We start from the raw sequence: 23213 nt of genomic DNA on the forward strand, positions 1-23213 counted from the left end.
TACAATTCGCACAGCTGCAGGTTCATCACTTGAACAGTTTCTAACTCTCAGATTTTCTCTCAAGTTTTTCGAACAAGTTCAACTGATGCTACTAACTTGGTTATATACTCCAAGTTTTACAAAGCTTTTAACTAGAATACAAATTGCACTCTAATCTAAACAATGCTGCACATCTTTGTCTTATGCATGCTTTCTGAGATGTCTTCATCTTTGACCATCATCTTGATTTGATCCAGATTGCACTGCATGAGATAAGAATGTTTCTACTTCTTCTTTATTTTCCTAATCAGGCTTCCATGTCTATTTTAGTGTAATTCGATCCATGTGATTTGTCAGACTTAAGCTCTAGTCACTTTCAACTGCTCTTTGCTTCATCAGTTGAAAGTTCTGGTTACTTTCAACTGCTCTTGACTTCATCAGTTGAACGAATTACAGACTTCATCAGTTGAATGTTGTTCCAGTCTCATCAGTTGAATTCCTTAGCATCATCAGTTGAATACTTTGTCTTCAGTTGAATGCTTGGTTTTCATCAGTTGAAACATGACCCAGTCTTCATCAGTTGAATATTTACATCTCATCAGTTGAATATCCTTCACTTAGATAAAATTACATGGCACTGGATATTTACAATTAGCCATCCTATTCTACCCATCCGTTGATAATTCCCAAAGATAAGAAGTATAACAATTACAACTGAAATTTGATAAAGATACTAAATAAAACATGTTACAAAGTGTTTATGTTATCATCAAAAATTATTAATTCCTAACAAAACCGGGTTCCTTTTCATTCTCGCTCAAGATGTTAACATCCTCATTTTCTAGACCTAAATCCACCAAATTTTCATCGTTACCCGCTGCCGAACCCTCCAAATTTATGTTTCCTTGTTCTTTTCATGAAGTGTCTGTTCTCTTAATAACAAAATTCTCAATAGCTCCTCTCTGTGACTTTATCAAATCATCAGCCCGTTTTCTTTTTTTTTCTTTTTTCACTTCGAGATGAGTGTTTTTTGTTCAACATATTATTCTACAATAATAAATTGCAACTACTTGAGATAAGAATGATAGCACCTTTAAAGGAAGTAAAATAGTATGTCAAACTTGCAATATCCAAAATTCCAATTCTTCAGACTTCAATTATTGAACCTGTTACAAATATAAAAAATAGAAAAATTATTAATGAAGTTAAGAAGAAACAAAAAACAAATTAAGAAACAAAATTTTTACAAGAACATGGAAGAATCGATTCTAAGAACCCTAATAATATGTATTAATTTTTGTGTATAAAATAATAGATTGTAGTAAATCAGTGATATAATATAATATTAATGTATGTGCAAAGTTTGAAAAAATATATATATTTTATACCTTAGTTGGAAGCCACGATCAATGAATGGTGTGGAGGCCTGGAGCATGCAGCAGGGGAACTCGAATAAAGTCATAAAAGACAAAACTCAAAACAGAGTATTAAGCAGATGAGACGTGGCGGCAATATTTTTTTTTTGCCTTGTGTAAACTGGACCGGACTATGTATACTAACAGTACTATAAGGGTTTTAAAATTTTTGGGCCCCCAAAATTTTTGGGCCCAGGGCGAGTGACCTGGATGTCCTCCCTCTAGGCCGGGCCTGCGCCCGGCGAGTGAAAATTCGAATCAGTTAGGTCTCGGTTATCATCGTGTTGACGCGGAGATGCAAGGTGATCATTCACATGGGTACATCTGATGAGACAATATCTTTGCAATGTACTAACAGGTGTTATCTTTCCAAAACATAAAATAACAGGATTATGATTATGTGATTATTTTTTATTTACAATATATATCATTGTTGTGTGGTACATATTTCATTTTCCTCATGATTAGGTATAAGTGTGTGTTTGAATTTATTATGTTATGAGTTGTTTCGTATCATATTTCGTCATTTTTATATATTGTTTAGTGCATGATGAATGTTTGCAGTTCTTGGATGTTGGCGATGGAAGTGGTATAGCAGTGTATTAACTAGTGCGTGTAGACTAAAATTTAAGTTTTGTAATTTTGGATATTGTTTGTTGTTAATAGTAGTAATTGCAGACCTTAATATTAGTTATTTTTTGAATGACAAGTTGACTTTCTTTAAATTTTCTTATCTTTGAAATTTGAATTTTCTCTCCATGTTTAATTTGAATTTTTGCGTTTCAATTAGAGATAATTTGATAAGATAATTGTTGTGTTTTAAATTGATAATTACTGATTATTGTACCTGAATTCCATAATTCATGGGGGCCATAAATGATGGCTTTATTGTGCCTTAATGAGGTATTATTGCGCCAATAAGGGTTGATTTGTTGATTGGTGTATACCAAATTTATATAGTGTTGATAATGATAATTAGCTAAACTTGTGATACTTTTGCTTGTCAAGATTTTGTTTTATTTTTGAGTAGATATATTTTAGTTTTTTTTCAATTTTCAATTATATTTTAATATTTTTATATTAATGGTCAGTTATTTTGTTCGAATTAAAATTTTATTATGTATCTAACCAAAGAGATCTCACTATCTCTTTGGTGTAGATTTTTTAATAATTTATTTTATATTAGTTTTATATTACTTTCCTTATTTTTAAAAAAATTATATTATATTCATATCTTTTAATGAGTTTGTTGACTCTTTTCGTCTTTCGTTTTATATAGTTTTATTATTCTATTGTCTGTATGAACTTATTATGATTTTTATTTGTATTGTATTTTTCAGGGTACGCGAGGTGGAAGAAAAAATGATAGCGGGACCTTTTATGGGTGTTTTCTTATCGAACATTAAAGCTTTATTGTCTAAGCGTCCCCGGTCATCTCTGCATGTCTGAGGGTTAGATGGTAAACTTTCTTGAACGAAAGGAACTCCTGGGACCGGCTATTGTATTCTGATACAATTCATCATACGTGAAAGTATCTTGTGACAAAAAAAAGGATGTATCTATATATATACATCCAAAGACGTCGTTACCTATTTGGTATGAGCCTTGGCATGCTCATATTTGAATATGTATCATCAAGATGGGCTCATTCAACTTAATTGAAAATTGCTAGCTTTCAAGATTGGTTTTATGGGCTCATGATTCTGCTAGGTCATTTCACAAATGGGCCTCACTATCTTAAAAGATTATCCAGGCTTCAAACTCTCCCTTCAAGAGGGGGGTCGCTACAAATATGATGATGACTCTGGGGCTCGCTATCTTAGGGTCACCTCTCAGGCTCATCCTCTAACAAGTCTTCCAAACCTGATCTTTATATTTCAAGATGACCGCAGCCGAGGGGTCACCGACTTTATACACTAAATCCCTTTTGGTCTCTTTCTAGGGCTACTTCCTCTATATTAGGTTCCCTCACTCCTTCAAAGATAGATAAGACATGAAGACTCATGGTCAATTCGAGTTCTGGGCGCATGAATATATCATACCTCGAGAGACGGTGTTTTATAGTTGAGTAGTTTTGTAAGTGTAGTAACTCATTTTAGTACTCTATAATTTAATGTCTGTTTGCATGGACTTTAATGTCCGCGATTTAAGTCAATTTCAACTTGAATATCAAAATTATTTGTTGCGTGTAATAAGTCAAAAACTGTTTTAAAATTAGAAATAAGTCAGAAATTGATTTCAAGTCATAAGTTAGTAAGATATCAATTCCAACATTAAATAAATAATTAATGAGAGTTAAACTAATCATATATTGTCGACTAGATTTGAAAAAATAATTTGTAACACTTTAGCATTTTCAATGATTTAAAACGATCACACTATTCATAATTCGTAATTTTAAGTTATGCAAATAGATCGTAAGTAAATCCAAAATTTTATGAGTGTTGGCTCCTATTATCACAATATCCAGTTTTGGCATCATTTTCCCTAACTCTACATTATCCAGCGTTAATTTAGGATTGTAATCCGAGTCGAGTTTCGAGCCGAGCCTAATTTGAGTCAAGTTTAATCGAGACGAGTCGGCTCGTTTAGCTAATTGTATCTATATCTATGCTTGAACCCGACTCGTTTAATTTTATAAGTCGAGTCGAGTACGAGTTGATTTTAATGAATCGAGCGAGCCGGCTTGTATAATTTTACACTTAATCAATCTTAAACCTCTATCCGAACTCGGCTCTTTTAATTTCATGAGTTGGGTCGAGCTGGCTCGTTTGATTAAACAAGCCGAAACCCTCACCCGAATTCGACTTGTTTAACAAGTCCAGTCAAGCCCAACCCAATTCAAGTGTTAGTTTACAATTCTATTATTTTGGACGGGTCGCGCTCAAGAGAGAACCAACGCTTAAAATGAAACCTTATAATCACTAAAGTTCTGTTGCAGAACCCTAGATTTTTCATAAATTTTGAGGATCTAAATCTAAACACATGTTTTTTGGGGTGACGACCCTATAAGTCATCTTTTCTAACCAAATGATCCTGAATGGAACGATATAAAATAATGGCACTGAGTGTCACTTCAAAACGTTACTTAAACAAACGTTTTGCCCAAAACGCGAGTGCGCTTCACGTTTTCACTGCTCAACTGGGCTGGGCCTGTCCAAGTTGTGAAACGTGAGTTAATATCACGTTTTTACTTCTAAAACGTGAGTTGAAATCACGTTCTAGCTTTGCTGCAGACTCAAAACGTGGATTCGTCCCATTGAGTGAATTTTTTTTTAAATTAGTTTAATTTCAATCATAAACAAATCATTCTAAAACCCAAATATGAACTCTAAAATATTAAAAATTATTAATCCATATTTTTAAGATTAATTTTTTAATTTGGTTCCTCGTCTTTAGGGCCTTTGGCCCTAAAGCCTCGCATTAATTAGGGTTTAGGCTCGAGGAATTAGGGCCTAAAGGCCCTAAACTCTCCATCCTAAATCCTAATCGTCGGCCAATTTAATTTACAGTATGAATTAATCATTCTAAAACCCAAAACCAAACCTTAACCCTAAATGTTAACGTTTGTAAATTTATTTATTCAACCGGTTCCTTAGCTTTAGGGCCTCCTCGCATTAATTAGGGTTTAGGCTCGAGGGATTAGGGCCTAACGGCCCTAAACCCTCAATCCTAAACCCTTAACTGTCGGCCAATTTAATTTACCGTATGAATTAATCATTCTAAAACCCAAAAGCAAGCCTAAACCCTAAATGTTAACGATTGTAAATTTATTTATTCAACCGGTTCCTCGGCATTAGGGCCTTCGGCCCTAAAGCCTCGCATTAATTAGGGTTTAGGCTCGAGGGATTAGGGCCTAGAGGCCCTAAACCCTCAATCCTAAACCCTAACCGTCTGTCGATTAAATTTCAAATATAAATAAATCATTCTAAAACTTAAAGGTGAACCCTAAAATGTTAACAACCGTTAATTTTAATTTTTTTTATAAATTAATCAGTGAAACGTAACTTTGTATCACGTTTCAAGGTTTGTAAACGTGACTCTAAGTCACGTTGATGCTTATTTAGTAAATGAAATTGCCAAAACTTGAATGCGTGTGGCGTCTTATTCAAATATATAAGACGTTAGTTCAACCTGTGTTTTGAAGTGCCGGTGGGGTATTTTTCCCAAGACAGTACCTTTGAGGGCATTATGTATTGAAATTGTGCCTCTCAGGGCCTTTTCTTTGTTTTTCATCATGGTGTGTATTCAAAAATAATTTTAAAATATAATACATAAATAAAATATTTTTTCCTATACAATTCTGCTGCAAAACTCCAAGATAATTGTTCTAATGTTCTCTTTTTAATGGTTCTATCCGTAAAAGGAACCTGTTTTGTACATTATCCGATTTTTGTGACATCCGGCCTCTTAATTCAAATTTTATTACAAGGAGTAATTTACAGAACAGATTGGCAATAAACAAGGCAAATGTCCGATATCCTCTGAACTCGAGATCCCGGCACCTCGGATGTTTTGCAACTGAAAGGAGAGATTCGGGCAATCTGTGATCTTAAATCTTAATTGTCCTAACATGGATCGTGTGTTGAAAGCTGCCCGGGCTTCTGGTTCTCTCAATCTCTCCAATAGATCTCTCAAGTTACTAACTACTCTTCTCTCTCACTTTATCTCCCTCTTATTTTGCTACGTCTTTCTTCATTTCGGCTTCATTTTACAGGGAAGTGCCCGATGATGTGTATAAATCTTTGGATGCTGTTGGTGAGGGTGAAAATTGGTGGGAGGTACATTGCTTGCATTCATTCCAATTATATCTTTTCTCACTGTCAATTCTGTAGTTATGTTTAGCTCTGTCTTGTATCTTTTTTATCTGTAGGCAGTTGAGTTGCAAAAGCTAATATTGGCCCATAATGATATCGAGTTTCTAAAAGAAGACCTTAGAAATTTACCTCAATTAACGGTGCTGAATGTGAGCCATAACAAGCTTTCTAATCTTCCATCTGCTATCGGAGAGTATGTGATTTTTATCGGTTTTGAATTTGTGCTTTTATTTTGGTTTATTAACTTATATTTTATATATATGAAGTTATTATTTCTCGATTTTTGGATGGCAGGCTTACTATGTTGAAATTATTGGACGTATCGTTTAATTTGATAAGTGATTTGCCGCAAGAGATTGGGTCGGCAGCCGCATTGGTGAAGTAGGTTTCGTTTATGGCTTCTTGACCATGCATATTAGACATATTTTGTTGTATTGTTGCAAGTTTGTAATTGTGATGATACGGAGTAATTGTTATTGTGGATTTTTTATGTGTTGGTTAAACACATGATTCGGAGGTGTTATGGTTGAAAGGCTCTAAGTATGTCGTATTTCAGGTTAGATTGCTCAAGCAACCGATTGACGAGTCTTCCCACCTCTCTTGGAAATTGCTTGAATTTATCAGAACTAAAGGTATTGCTTATAATCTACTTACGGACCTTTATTGTTGCTATTGTATTATTCATTTAAGATCGATATATTCTTTTCTGTCCAAAGTATGTGGGTTCAGATAGAGTCTCAAGATGTTCTTTGGAAGATTTTACTTCCAGCTGCAACGAACTAGCATTTATTGTGGATTATATAATGTTCGTCACTTTGATAGAGTCGGTTGCAATTCCATGGGCACTTTCTTTTTACGCTCTTGAACTTGAGAGTCCGCGGTTTTTATAATCTGGAAATGCACTAATTGCACATTGTTGTCCTGCGGACCTTGTGCCTAAGCGTTAAGCACAATTGATCGCATTAAATTGTGCCTTTAACAACAATGCTCATTACCTAAGAAACTTGATATATCACAAAATTATCAGTTAATTCTTTTCAAATATATATACTTTATCAGACACCAATTTATGATGTCAGTAGGCATGCACTCGGCAGAAAGAATAAGAAGATCAGTATATAAATTTAATTAATATCTAATCTCCAAAATAATTTTCCATTTGGTGCCCATTATATTGCACTTTTCACAATATTTGAATTGATATTTGCATCTAGATTAACTCTGTTTTTAAGTTCACAAAAATGGGTTTTAATGCCTCAGATTGGATGGAATGTAATGAATTTTTAGAAGGAATAAACAATTTTTTTCCCTACACGGAGCAAAAATATGGTGTCACTCTAACTACTCAGATTATGTGCCAATTAAGTTCTTGATTAACATTTCCCCGCAACAAGAACTCTGACCCATGTGCAGTAGATTCAGGTGCTGCTCCTATTTTGCATTTTTTTTTTCTTTTCATTTTAATGTTTGCATAGAACAAAGATCTAATGTTCAAGTCATCACACATACCTTGAACCTCTAAGAGCGATGATATCAAAAAGTTATTTTGCAAGAAGCAAAAACGGTAGGGCTCTTTAACTGATTTATATAATCCATTCAAATTAATTATATATTCCAAATATTTCTTTTTTTTCCTGCTCGTCATTTCAAAATTGCTGATACTTTCTCCTTTTAATTTTTTTATTCCATTTTTTACATACCTTTCTATTTTAGAATATATAAGGTAGTGTAGCATCTGGTGTCACTAAGGCATTATTCTATAAGATGACTGCAATTTCTACAAGTGGTTCATGATTGTTTTTTTCCAGGCATCAAACAACTGTTTGACCATGTTGCCAGAAGATCTTTCCCAATGTTCCAAGATGATGAAATTGGATTTAGAGGTAGAAGTATTCATATTTTTGATTAGTAGTTGATACTTGTATATCTGCCACATGGAAGCAATTAAATATGTTAAAACTTCTTTTTTATGGAATAAATGAAAAGTTTTGGAGTTCAAGTATGTAATAAATCTTATTTCAGGGAAACAAGCTTAGCATGTTGTCTGAGAATGTGATCGCATCGTGGACAAAGCTAAGTGAACTCAATGCAGGTAAAAATCTCTACCGCCATCTAGGATTTATCATAATGTTTTATAGCTTAAACTTTCAATATACTACTTGGAAAATTCATGAGAATATTTAAATTTGTTTGAATTAGTGTTATATCTCTTGTTGCAGCGAAAAATTGTTTGAGCACAGTGCCGGAAAGTATTGGAAACCTTACACGTCTGATTCGTCTTGATCTTCACCAAAACCGTGCGTTTATATATATATATGATTGTCGTAAATGATATTTTCCAAGTCATAAGTTGACTCCATTAAAAATTGAATTCACAGCTAATTACTTTATATGGCTGATATTTGCAGAAATCTCATTAATCCCATCGTCAATAAAGGGCTGCTCTTCCCTTACTGAGCTTCATATGAGGTCATTTCTATTTTCAGTTTTCATTGGATGAAATTTTTTAGCTACTCAGTTCTTAGCATTCTTGAAATTGTAAACACATGCATTTTTTTCTTCTTTATACAGGAATAACTCTTTGTCTTCATTACCGCCCGAGATAGGAGAACTCTCTCAGTTGGGGACATTAGATCTTCACTCAAATCAGGTGTGACCATGTATATTTTAATCTTGATAAAACATTTGCATGTTTATACTTTCTAATCAGAACTCTCTCAGTTACAAGTGTACAATGTAAACGTGGTAAAGCGTGCTTCTCAACTTGACATTTTGCATTTTATTAGCCCATATCTGGTTTTCAGTGTTTCATTTTGCTCACAGTTAAAGGAGTACCCTGTGGAAGCATGCAAGTTGAATCTTTTAGTTCTGGATTTATCAAATAATTCGTTGTCTGGCCTGCCTAGTGAGATTGGTAAGGGCATCTTCTTATGTTCTAAACTATAGTTACTTCTATATTTTTCTCCCGAAATTATAGTTGTTAATTTGATTTCCTTACAACTAGTATAGGGGAACGTGTATACTTTAGCACATCGAACTCAGTAGTCAGTACTCAACTAGCCAAGGCAGCCATGTTTGACCATTTGATCACAAAGACAGAGAAAATGTGTATAGAAGTCAGGGCTATGAGCTATGATACGTAATTGCGTCATGAGTGCATAATGTGTGATTTTCTGGTTCTCTATTTGAACCTATTTCTCAATTCCTCGCTCAATCTCACAGGCAGCAATCTGTTTGTACTCCATTTCTAAATACTGAATTTGAACAGTTTGTTTGGTCGAAACTATCTACAACTATTTTTTAATCAGGAATTATATTTGTAATCTCACACAAAATTTATAAATCTTATGTGCATTTTCCTATTAGAAATTGCCTACTTATGTTAATGAAAACTTAAAATAAAGCGCAGTACTTTTCCTGAACTAATAACTTTTGTTTTGATTAATCAAAGACAAAATACACTTCAAAAACGTCAAGCTGAATGTAAATTCTAGTTCATATATAAGAAATATATAGAACTAAAACTAATTAAAAATAAAATTCATTTTCTGTAAAGGATTATTTACTTTTCTTAGTGCCATTTTGTCTTTATTTGCCTCGGGTCCGCTCTGATTCTTTGTTGTTTATATTTCTCTTCTATGTTACAAAAAACTTGCACAAACAATGTCAGCATATCCATTGAATGTAGATGTATATTGGTAAAGATTTGGCAAAAATTTAAATGTTATATGAAAACTACAATCTTAGAAAATCAAAAGGTAGATGGTTATCCTGGACCAGGAGGAGGGTATAAATGGAAACACTTACAAATAGTCTATGGTGTACTCTGATGTTATTTAATGCAATAATTGATGGCCTGTTAAACATTTGCAGTAATATTTGTCATGCAGGAAGAATGACAACTTTGCGAAAGCTTTTGCTATCTGGAAATCCAATGAGGACCCTACGAAGGTTTTAATTAGTACCTGAAGTTTGTTAAATGGTAAAGAGCTGATATGACAGGGTGTTCTGACTGATGTTTATTTTCACTCAGTTCACTGGTATCTGGGCCTACACCGGCTTTGTTGAAGTATCTTCGAAGTAGACTTCCGACTGAAGGTCTGTGGTTACTATTTTAAATTTTTATGGTCTATTCATAAAATGTGCAACACAAAGACTCTTTATGAACTATTATCTGTATTATATAAAAATAGCACTCGCTATTCGAATTGGAAACATATAAATATTTTTTTTTCTTTTTTTTTTTGGTTCTCTTACACCCAACACAACTTTATGCAGAGTCTGGACCTAGTTCTGCCAAAAAGGAAAATGTTGTGGATATGGCAGCACGATTGTCTATTAATTCAAAGGTATTTAAGCAACATTCATCTCGTCGCCTATCAAAACCACTCTTTTGTTCTTTTAGTATTCTTTTTACCGTTGTCCATTTGACTCTTTTGTGGTGGTTTTTAGTCCATTTCACATCAAGACATTTTCATTGTAAAAAACAGATGCCATGTTACACTCTCATAGTATGTACAATTTTATTGTGTTTATTTGAGATGTGCAATTAAAATCTTAAATCAGATAAAAGTTATTTACACAATTTCTTCTGTTTGTTTGAACTAGATTGAGACTTTGATCGTTATCTGAATTCTAATCATGTCAATTTTATAAAACATAAACCAGGAACTGTCTTTAGGAGGGCTATCTTTGACTACTGTCCCTGCAAAAATATGGGAGTCAAATGGAATAACGAAAGTTGATTTATCAAGAAACTTAATTGAAGAGTTACCAGTTGAACTTTCCTCTTGTGTGTCCCTTGAGGTAATGTGCAATCTGCTTTTTTCTCTTTAATTGTAAGTAGGATTGAACTGCAATGCTCATAATTTTAAATAGAACTAATTTACCATCTCTGGAACCCATTTTTTCAGTAAATAAGAAGTTTTTTTTGCGAACTATTCCTTTCATGGGAAAGAACAAAATTGCTCTAGACTTTTTTATTTGTATGCAGTAATTGAAATCTATTGTGCTGAATTCATAACTTCATTCTTTTTAATCTTGCTTTACTGATGCTGTCTACATCATTAGCATTGGATAGTGATAGTTTGTAGCTCAATCTAAGCTCTGAAGAAAGTGTTTAATTCCTGTTAATAAATTGTACTACTTGACGTTGTGATTTAAACTCTGCAGGTTTTGATTCTATCAAGAAACAAGATTAAAGCCTGGCCAAGTGCAATTTTGAAGTCACTCTCCAATCTTTTATGTTTGAAGCTGGATAATAATCAACTTGGGCAGGTGAATTATGTCTTTAGGTGATAGCTCGACTATTGAGCAACTTTATCTAGAATATAGAAAAGCAGCTGTAATCTTAAGAGGCAGTATTCTTGGTGGGGGTATGATCCCATGGGTGTAACATTAATACCAAAAGTATGTTTGTGATGCTTTAGTCAATCTGAACTGTAATCTTAAAAAATAAAAAGAGAAGAAATCTTATTGACTAGATTATGTGTAGTATTAGTTATAAATGTCGTTCCCTATTATCTTATGAATATACTGATTACGCATATATTGATCTCCATGAAAGTTCATTGCCTTTATCTTTTATGAAATTCTGCATATCAGGTCTTAATTTACTTTGAAAACTATTTTCCAGTTTTTATAGCTTAAAGATTCTCTCTCTCTCTCTCTCTCTCTCTCTCTCTCTCTCTCTCTCTCTCTCTCTCTCTCTCTCTCTCTCCCTCTCTCTCCCTCTCGCTCTCTCTCCCTCTCTCTCCCTCTCGCTCTCTCTCCCTCTCTCTCTCTCTCCCTCGCTCTCTCTCTCTCTCTCTCGCTCTCGCTCCCTCCCTCCCTCTCTCTCTCCCTCCCTCCCTCCCTCTCCCCCTCTCCCCTCTCTCTCTCTCTCTCTCTCTCTCTCTCTCTCTCGCTAAGTACTGAGTTTTCTTGAAGGCTTACCGCAATGGATATTATATTAAATGGATTTAATATCATTTTTGGTGATTTGGTTTCGTACCAGTAGAAGCAACCAAGATTTAGCCCAGAATTCCTAATTCTGATCTTTTTGTCAAACAGATTTTAGCCTCCGCAGTTAAGAATTTGTAAGCAAAAAATTAACCCAAATTTTTGATAAATTTTCTATGAAGTCATCACAGGAAGCCAAAATTAGTATGACTATCAGTGGTTAGTTTGATGTGTTTCCTTTAGTCTTTTATCTGTTTTTTACCTTTTATATAGATTAAACCAACTTGAGCTCAGCATATTGATTAACTGAAATCATTCAAATATGAAAATTGTTTCCTCTAAATAATCCTCAATAAGTATTAATCATGTAGATAGAAGGTTCTATCTATATTGTAGTAATTAATTGTTTACACGTAATCTTCTCTTTGGTCATAGATTCCAGCAGATGGGTTCCAGGCTATATCCAAGCTCCAAATTCTGGACCTAAGTGCTAATGCAGGTGCTTTACCGGAACAAGCTACATTTTCTAGCTTACCAATGTTGCAAGAGCTTTACTTGAGGTCTGTCAAAGAGAAACTAAATGCTTTTTTATTATTCGTACGTTGCTATAATAATCACTTTAATTAGCCAACTTCTTTACGCTAAACAGACGGATGTCAATATCAGAAGTTCCCTCAGATCTATCAAGTCTGCAGCAGTTAAGAATTCTTGATTTGAGTCAAAATGCCATTCAATCAGTCCCTGAGGTAATCTTTTTTTTCTTTAAATAATTAAACCACCTCTTTGAAATGAAACTCATGGTGATTAACTGTATGATTATTCAAAGGTAAGAATATAAACTTGATTTGTTGGTGCAGAACACAACTATAAGGAGTGGGGGCAGATAACTTGATTTTATCCTGTAATATTCATAACCAAGTAAATATAAAAGTCTACGGTATCTGCTTTGATTTATCAAACTAGTACCTTTAGCTATCAGTTGGAGAAGCGATGTATGACATTGGACAGTTTAAGAAAAAGGGTTGAGGAGGGTGAAAAACTGTCTCTGGAGAGAATCTCAAATATATCTAAATAAAATCAATTTATAATATTCATCTCTCTCTAATAATTAAAAAGTACAAGAGTTTATAATCCAAGTAATTCCCTAATGAAAAGAAAACTTAGTCCTTATCTATATTAACATAACATATTCTATTACTATACCACTGCTAAAATCTGGAATGTTCCTAATGATATACTTATTTAATATAATCAAAATACCTAATCAGTTATAATTGATTATAAATATCTTGTTCCTGAATAATAGTGTATAATGTACACAGATAATTTTATTACTTCCTTGTGTTGCATCATTCTCATATCCTCAAAAAGAACCTTAACCACGGGTTTTATGGTGTAAAAGAAAGCATAATTCTTGAACATGACTTTACACATGTTAAACATAAACTTTGGAAGCTGTTGTGTCAATCGATATATTATGTTGATACTTGAAAACAGTGCCGGCTCAATCAAATTTGGGGCCCTAAGCAAAACTTAAAAATGAGGCCCATACATATTTATTATAATTTTTTTGATGTAATATAAATTTATTATTATAAAATCCTTACCTCAATATTGGATGTTGAATGATGAAGATGAGAAAAGTATCAAAAAAGATTATAATAGTTTAGTATCTTACATTAGAGTCATTGAGGAAGAGTTATGAATTGATGCACACAGTAAAAACTGAAAAGACAAATTGAAAGAGTAACTTTTTGTTCTTAATATTTTATCATTTATATAGACAAAAGAAAAAAAAAAGACCTTAGTAACTTTAATATTGATAATTAACATTTACTTTAATAAACTTGATATTACATTTAACTAGCAAAATTATTTATCACACATACTTGTCTTTAGACTTCTTTTACGTCTATTACTATTATTTTTTATATTTGATTCCATACATTTTGTACATGAAATATATTAATAAATGGAATAATATTTTCATCACAATTATTCGTGATATATATTTTAATTTCTTTTGAAAAAAAATATTTATATAAATATGATAAAAATTATTTATAGAAACATAATAAAATAATTTATATTTCAAAAATCTTTCAATTAAATGAATTTTTTTTAATTATTCTAATTTTTAAATAATAAGTCATTTTTTATTATTAATTAAATATATTAAAGAAATTAAAATTGTTTGATAAAATTTTGTTTCCAATAAATTTTTTAGTAAAACAAATATTAATATTTGTGTATGCATATATATAAAGGGGTTTTAAATTTTTGGGGGCCTTTTTTTGTTTGGGGGCCCTAAGCAACTGCTTAATTTGTTTTAAGGTAGAGCCGGCCCTGCTTGAAAACATAAAACCATCAAGGAATAATAGTGTAAAGGTTTCTCTTAAGGAGCGACTCCGAATCACTGGCATCTTTTTGTACCCTGTTAAGTGTCTGAAGAAACTGAACATCAATTTGATGGTTGATAAGCTCTGTCATCAACTTGTACATCCAAATTGTCCCCAAAAGTGTACTCACTAATAATAACTATTTAGGCTGTCATGCTTGATTTCGTTACTATACACGGCTTCATCGAACTTGTATACTTAACTCCTAAGAATATAAACTTGTATAATAACTATTTAGGGTATCATCATTTAATTGTTCGCATTCTGTTTACAGTTCAAACTGCAGCCCGATGATCGGAATCATGTGGGTAATATTGTTGAAGCATACCTTTGAGATTATTAAGTAGTCCAACTTGGCGAGATTTTTTTTTTTTTTGAGGCTATGCAAGACGATTGCTACTGTAGACTGTGCTTTAGTCTTGGTTGAATCAGTGACAATTAAAAAATTGGGTAAATTGAACTAGGTTAATAGGAAAGTACATGGAACTTTGGCTCTTGATACTACTTGGACAGGAACAAGGGCCTCTTGATGGGGGACAAGGGGTGGGGATGAGGGGTAAATACATATCTGCAGAGAATTTGAACAAATAACAAGTTCGCAGACTTATAATAAAATACTTATAATTCATGTCATTCAACTCAATTGTATATGTAGATATCTTAGTATCTTGGGAAATAAGTTAGATCCCAAATAATAGGATACTTATCATAATTGGTACTAATAACTAAATACTTATCTCAGTACCTAAAGCTCATAGTGGAACTTTTTATCAAATCTAACTTAAAGTTACTAACTAGCGATGGCAATTCATTTGGTTTATGTCGGGTTTTGATGAAATTCAGATCCAAACCCAAAATTTTTAACCAAATTCAAACCGAAAAATGAACCTAGAAACTAGAGCTGCACCTAATTCATAGGATTTTGGACCAGATTGGGGTTTATACAAAACCTGAATAAAAAGAGGAAAAATCAGGAACCCGAAAAATCAGTTTTTTTTTTTTGTATAAATTATATATAGTCATATGATGGTAAATTTGAAATTAGTACTTTGTTCTGATTTAGAACCAATGTCAATCTTGAATGTGTACTTTATCAGTGACTCGTATATATTCTATTTATTACTTTGCGGCGTTAAACATTGGTGTCACTTACTATAAAACAAATGTGTTCTTTGTGAATTTTTTGAAATCTTATTTACAATTTTGTACAAATTTACATTTAATTACATCATGTATGTTTAATGCTAATTTTTTGTTGATTGCATATTAGATTCTGTTTGTTTTTTGTTTTTTTTTGCACAAAACAAGCCTAGTCATTGTTAAAATTAAATTCTAAATATTTATGTCAGATTTTACAGTGTTCTGTATATTATCGGGCCTTTTTTGGTGGTTGGATCTTGTACCCGTTCCGCGGTTTGGAACACCTAAAATTCAAATGCAAACTCTTCCTGTATAGAAAATAATTATAAATCCAAAACCAAAATTATGGGTTCTGTATAATCTGGTCAGATGGTATTACTCTGCCACCCCTTTATAATTAACTACAAAAAATTCATCTTTACAAATAAATATAAATCAATTAACAATTGAATCCTTGATTTCATTTTCCACATCAAGCAAGAAGCATCTCATGTCCTTTAAAATGGGAGGTAATGCGGCCATGGGATATTATAGTGCCTGTTTGTACGTGGATCAGTTTACACTTTACTAGCTGTTTAAGATGGAAGTCCAATGCGGGCATGGGGATATTATGGCGCCTGTTTATACGTGGAACTCTTTATTAGGTTTGTAAGATAGAAGTCCAATGTCATCTACTGATTGATTTTACTAGCCTGTAACAAGATGAAATAGTTTAAAAAATCATAGAATATGAAAATTTTGAGTTTGCATGAATCATTATCAAATTTGTTCCTAGTGAAGATAATCTTGGTATGCTGATTGAGCAACTGTCATAAAAGTATAGTCTTTTCTCAGAGTATGCATCCACATCCAAAGCTGATTACATTCACCCCTTGGCTCCTAATTGTCGACCTTAAGCATAATCCACTCTACTGTTATCAAGTAATTGCATGAATGTTATGTCTAGAAGCCTTAATTAAGTAACGCGATGTCTCCTACATCTCTAAACAAATTCCACACTTGTTGGTAGAAAACTTTCTGATGCTCATGAAAGGCTTAGAAATGACAAGTAATATATAAAATGTCATGAATATCACACTAATGTATCATATATATATATGGATCTTGAATGCCAATATTATTAAATAATATCCCAGTCATTCTGAACTCATAACATTTTAACAAGGGTAGAAAATAATGCTACTTTTACTGGCCATTTATCACTTTCTATTACCTTGAAGTACACTAAAGATATGAAAAATAACTTACACACGAATATAGTACCACTTATTTATTCTGGTTAGCTGCCAAAACTTTCCAACTGTTAACAAAATATTATGATTGCAATGCAGGGTTTCAAACATCTTACTTCTCTTTTGGAGCTTGATCTTACTGACAACAATATTAGTTCACTTTCACCGCAACTGGTTAGAATGCATTGGACTTGCTATGTACAAGTATTTATCATGGTTTCTGATGAAATTATCATGGGATATTTTTTTTACAAAGTCAATCTTTATACTTGATTTGTTACATCATGTGAATTAAAAAGAGACGTGATTCTAAAACCATTGGCTAAAAACTTTGGTGTTTTTGTGCAATTTAATGCTGGTTCGTACTTTAGTAGCTCCTTTCTGCAAGTGGGCTGCAAGTAGAACAATGATTTCAGGCCTCTAAATTTATCTAGAACATTTCCTTCAATTCTGACTGAATTGTGTTTTATGGTTTCTTATCCTTTCCACATTGCAGGGCCAACTGAACTTGAACTCTATGCAAGAGTTCTGGGCCTTCTGGCATAGTGACATTGTTTCATATGCTCCTGCTAGAAAAGTATATGCGTCAGTACTTGATTGCTGCTGTCTTAATAATTAAAAAAATTGGTTTTGCAGGGCATTCTTGAACCCAGTCTACAGGCGCTGAGACTTGATGGAAACCCATTGAGAAGGTACTCTATATTATGTATCAGTAAATTGTTAGGGAGCTAAATTACTAGCTTGTGAAAATGCGAACATCTTTGCAAGAAATGCTCAAATTAAGGTCGTTGAAATGATCAACTCTGAAGAGCATTAAACGAGATCAATGAAATTCCTAACGAGATGTATGAAATGATCAGTTCTTAAAGAGCATCAAACAAGGTCAAGAAGTGCATTTTTTAAAATCTCTTTCAATTTTTGCAAAGTCATTGGATTATTTGTCAAACTGTTTGGCTAAGCTTATTTTTCAGAAATAAGGGCTTAGTTCCGGAGAAAAGTGCATAAAACTCTACTTTTTATGAAATAAGCCCTTTTTTCGTCAAATAACGAATATGAAACACCTGTTTAAAATTTATATCTAAAAATATTACATTTTTTATAAAAAAAGATAAACCCTTAAATTTAAGAAGTAAAATTTGTCAAACAGGCACTAAGATTTTCACTTATTTCTATTCTTATCCTTGATCAACTTTAATTAATATTTATTTCTAGTTTTCACTTATCCTCCTTATCGAGCAGATACATATCGATTTAAAGGATTGTAGTCCTTAACTTAAATTTTAAATGTGCAAACCCTTCCCTAAAATTGGAGGTCATATTAGTAGCTACTATAAAAATTTCATAACAAACTTTGAGCATCCATTTTTTTATAAATGGCAATGTTCTAAAAATCAGTTAACTCGGCCGGGTACTCTTTTTGACCCCTCGCCCGATCCAAGTTCTGAGTAATCGGATCCAAAAATGATTTTATAAAGAATCAGTCAAAACTCGATTTGAGCTTGACTTTTTCCGTAAAGTATGGGTAATTGTTTGAGAAATTATATATAGTTAGAAATTATATGTAGATAATTGTTAAAACTTGTTTTTTATTATATTTTCAAAATTATCAAGGAGGTAATGTATGCTTGAACTCAATTATTGCTAATGTGCTATCAATAATATTATTTATTTATTTATAAATTATTAATTATTAACGTTATTTGATAATTATTATCTATGTATACCATTAACCTATATATTATTTAACAGAAAAATGTTATTGTTAAGTTCTTGTTTAAACACTTGTTCACAAAAAGTTGATTGATAAAATATGAGGGGGAAAAAATAATATCTAAGAGCAAGTCCAATGATGTCCTATTAAGTGCCTTACAAATATAATAAAAAATAGTTTCCTGGTGATTGAGGACCCATTTTAATATTGTAACTCCAACAACATGCCTAATTATTGTGCCTTATGCCCTTATCATTAAAATAGTAATATATTTGAATTATTATTGGAAAAAAAATATTAGGAGAGAGGAGAGAGATGTGTTGAAATGAAAGGAAGATAATTTTTTATTGATAGAAATGGTTTAGGACATGCATAGCGGTGCCTAAAAAAAAGACATTTGGTGGATGTTCTAGTCTTTTAAGGCACCACTAGGACATTGTTGGAGCACTCATTTGCTTCAAATGCCATATATTTTGATTTAAGACATCAATTCAAGGCACTGTTGGACTTGATCTAAGTAGTTCTCTGAGTACTCATTGCGAGTACTTTCTGATTTTCGAGTACTCATTTTTCTGGAACAAAACTGAGTCTGTTTTTCACGACCTTGATAAATGTTATCGAAATTATAAGCTCTATGAGATGTCTCAAGTGTGAACCAATCTATCCCTAATACTTTTAAATTTCAGACAACTTTGATTTTTGCTCCTTGGTGTGATTGGAATTATGCCTATTAGTGGGCTTGTTATGTTAGTTAGCTCATGCAACTGATGAAGAGTCTTAGAATTATAGGATATATCTGGTGGCTTCTATTAATGCCTTGGTAGAGTTGTTTAACTAACATGATAACGACTTGCCCAATGTGGTATATTGATGTAGCATGTGGTCCTATAGGGTGCATGCTAAAATTAATGAACTAATCTAAAACGACTTTTAATTCTTTTCTGTTTTATTTTATCTAATCTCTGTAAATATGTGGATCTATGTGTCACATTCTATCTGAATGGCATAAATATTGCAATTTCTATGTGCTATTGTGGACACTTTTAAACATACTTCCTACATTATCTATATCTAATTTATGAGTGGGTTTGTGATATGACCCTCAAAAAATGGTCAAAATCTGACTCAAATACTCAGCAAATTGCTGCATTCAGAGTTCAGACTACAATTATCATTTATATACTTCTCTTTAATATATGAATAAATGTGTTCTTAAGTAATATGTACATTCTTTTCTTTTGTAGCATCCGTAGGGCGATACTGGATCGAGGAACGAAGGCTATTCTGCAATACTTGAAGGACAAAATTGTAGACATCTAGTTCCTGTTGTACATTAGATTGTTTTGTTGATGAGCTTGTTGTACACAGCATATCCTTATAAGTGTTCAGTGTTATTAGTACAAAAGCATATGTTTGAGATTCACTTCTTCATGTTGTTTTCTGGACACCTTTTTCTTTGATAGCAACATGTACATTACAAGTATAACATTTTTTTTTCCTGCTCCGGGAAGGAGATTATGTCTTTTTAAAGGGTGTTGGTAATGAGTGTCACATTTGGGAGGGAAAATGCCCTCAATGTAACGATCGTTCAAAATGGTTCTGACTGACACTTCAAAACGTAACTTCGGCTTGCGTCTTGTACAAAGTGCAACTTCGATTGTCGTTTTTAATTTTTTTCAAATAAAATTAATGCGACTTTAATTTGTGTTTTACAGACAAAACGCAACTTGAAGTTACGTTTTGAATATTGTTTATATTGTTTATTTTAAAAATATATAATTTTTTAAAAATCAATTTAATTTTTCAAGTATAAACAAATCATTCTAAAATCCAAATATGAACCCTAATATATTAAAAACTGTTAATCTATGATTTAAGATTAATTTTTTAACTTGGTTTCTAGGCTTTACTTTAGTCCCAAACTAACTTAACTTTATTATCTTTAAGAAGATATCAAATATTCCGAACATTGTTTGTGGAAACTTTTTTATATTCTAAACTTCCAAAAGCACAACTAAAAGAGGTTGGGCAATCATATACTATTGTCTTTAGTTTAATTTTAGTGGACATACAAAATTTGTGTAAGAAGTTAAAAGAAGGGTTAGTTTACAATCTTTGAGTTCACAAATTATATCCAAAGACATTCTTGGAGTAATTAAAAGTATACTTGATCAAAAGGTTAGATCCAAAGAAAGTATACATTACTTGACCTTGATATTTCTAACTTGAATAGTACTTTCATTTCTGGGCTAGTACTATAACGTAGTAGTAATTCAAAATCATATTCTCTGCAACTATTTGTCTTTTGTAGATATTATGTTCTAACTTTTGTAGTAAGATGAAGTAAGATAATTCTTATTCTAAGACCCGAAACCTAGACGAGATAACGAGTTGGTCGTATTTTCACCATAAAGAAAAGAAAAGTCCCAAGATCTAGTACTTAAGATCCGAGGCCAACAAAAGTATAGCAGTATAAAGACTACACCAATGTTTACACCGATTTGAAGAAGTAACGTTGATAAAGTAACGGAAAATTACGTTATAAGATAATTCACGTAGAGGTTTTATTTATTGCGAGGTACTAACGGGTAGTTACGGACAAAAATGAATACTTGTAATATTAAATTGTAAAGACTTCTCCACCAGCTATAAAGAGCACATTATTCTTATAGTGAAAAATCTCGAGTTCGGAGAAGAACTTGAGGACTGGACTAGGTGTGAGTGAATCTATTATAGCTAGATTGCGCCATAACGAACCAGGATAACATCGATGGTTTTTTATTTACTTGCCTCGTCTTATACTTCTACACTTATAACTGTTTATCAACTTGATAAAAATATTTAAACTTGAAAAATATTTTTTAAAAATCATAATAATTTTTAAATTATATATGAAGTTATTGAACCCTCCTTCTAACTTAATTTACTCCTCTATTGGGACCTAACACGTTGAATTTTAAAGAAAAGGTTCTAAAACATATTTATTCTGATTCAGAGGGAGAAATGCATTGGAATACCGACGTGTATCATGCACCTGAATTTACATATGGAAATGTTCATCTCTTACCAAAAACAAGTTATTTATAGATATTATTAAGAGAGCCGCGCAGATTTGATCTAATCTCCCTTTCGATCCACAAGGATCAAGATCAAAAACGCTCGTTCTTTTTCTGTCGCTACACATATTCAAACTCCCCATAACGAAAAATATATGTGTACATATTAAAACTCACGTTTGAGCTGGCAACTGATGTGGCAGCTATCTGGATGCTCAATTACTTTTCCCACTTGAAATTGTTATTTGTCATGTATGTTTGTAGTTGTGATGTAGAACATTTTAGTTATTCTCTCTCTAGAAACAACATTAAGATTCTCTCTGTATATAACAGGCTTTGAACATGTATTAAATTATGTGTGTGTGATGATTCAGAGAAGAGTGATGAAGTTTTAGTAGTGTTAATTGCTATGTTGAAGTTTAGTGATCAAGCTCAAATTGTAACACTATATCAGTCAATTTTTTTTTGATAGACACTATATCAGTCAATTTTGTTTGATCTCCGTTTGTAAATCGCTGTTGAAACCTAACTACTATATATTAGGGTTAAATATCAATCAGGTGACTCATTACAGCCCGATGACTCAAGTTGTTCACTGATTCAAAAAGTGACTCAAATGAGTTACTCATTTAAAATTTTTTATCAAAAATATTACTTTATCGTTAGTCGAAATTGTGAAAGTATTATATATTGAGTTTCGCACATTTTTTATGAATGGTATTGCATCCAAATGAAAGGTATCGAGTTCTACTATTTTAGCTAATTTTGTTGGATTTTTAAAATTTTATCAACTATTTATCTTTAATTTTTTGATTGTTTTATTTGATTTAAATAAAAATAAATAATTAATAAAATTTTAAAAATCGAACAATATTAGTTAAAATAGTAGAACTCGGAACCTTTCATTTGGATGTAATATCATTCATAAAAAATGTGTGAAACTCAATATATAATGTTGTTAATAAAACATATATTAACAATCTGATATAACTGAGAGAGAAAAGTTTTTGTTTTGCTCGTCAAAGACTTGCGTTTTTCTTTATTATGAAGAATGCATAAATAGATTACAGACTCTAAAACTGGAAAGCCAGAAATAAGGACATGACTCCAACAAACTTCCTAAACCAACTCTACTGCCAGACAATCACGGTCCTAGATGCCAGTAGCTGACTTATATCAAGCTACTCGTTATTACAGCAAATCAAATCAAAAGCAATAATGATAATTAACTAGCTTGGTTTAAGATTAAATAAAATCCAACATTTCTCCCCCTTAATCTTAAACCTGTCTGACCAGATCTTTGACGCCTAACAGCTTGCGCATTTTCTCAAACTTTATTGTTGACAAGGCCTTTGTTAAAATGTCTGCACGCTGCTCCTCACCACTGATATGTTTCAGAATTACCTCCCCACGTTCAACGCATTCACGGATGAAATGGTACCGTATATCTATGTGTTTGCTTCTTCCGTGAAAAACTGGATTCTTAGCCAAATCTATAGCTGACCTGTTTTCGATGTACAGAAT

General features: G+C 32.4%; 1 protein-coding gene across 1 annotated transcript; it reads left to right on the top strand.

Moving 5' to 3' along the window:
• Positions 1-5744: 5744 nt before the first annotated feature.
• LOC108224102 (plant intracellular Ras-group-related LRR protein 6) lies at positions 5745-20163 on the top strand. Its single transcript, XM_017398656.2, has 21 exons — positions 5745-6032; positions 6112-6175; positions 6268-6404; positions 6506-6592; positions 6768-6843; positions 8020-8094; positions 8234-8303; positions 8431-8508; positions 8620-8680; positions 8783-8861; positions 9035-9125; positions 10102-10162; positions 10245-10309; positions 10490-10560; positions 10880-11017; positions 11384-11488; positions 12587-12711; positions 12801-12897; positions 17022-17096; positions 17559-17614; positions 19878-20163. Exons 1-21 carry the CDS (start codon positions 5968-5970, stop codon positions 19951-19953), a joined length of 1752 nt encoding a protein of 583 aa, XP_017254145.1. The 5' UTR covers positions 5745-5967; the 3' UTR covers positions 19954-20163.
• Positions 20164-23213: the final 3050 nt, after the last annotated feature.

The sequence above is a fragment of the Daucus carota genome, chromosome 5 (assembly GCF_001625215.2).
Source record: "Daucus carota subsp. sativus chromosome 5, DH1 v3.0, whole genome shotgun sequence".
Classification (NCBI taxonomy): Eukaryota; Viridiplantae; Streptophyta; class Magnoliopsida; order Apiales; family Apiaceae; genus Daucus; species Daucus carota.

What these genes read in the sequence shown, in the direction of transcription:
- LOC108224102 (XM_017398656.2), top strand. Translation starts at nt 5,968, where the DNA reads ATGGATCGTGTGTTGAAAGCTGCCCGGGCTTCTGGTTCTCTCAATCTC. An exon ending in TCGGCAGCCGCATTGGTGAA is followed by an intron (nt 6,593 to 6,767) that starts GTAGGTTTCGTT and finishes GTCGTATTTCAG; the next exon opens with GTTAGATTGCTCAAGCAACC. An exon ending in CCTCTTGTGTGTCCCTTGAG is followed by an intron (nt 11,018 to 11,383) that starts GTAATGTGCAAT and finishes TAAACTCTGCAG; the next exon opens with GTTTTGATTCTATCAAGAAA.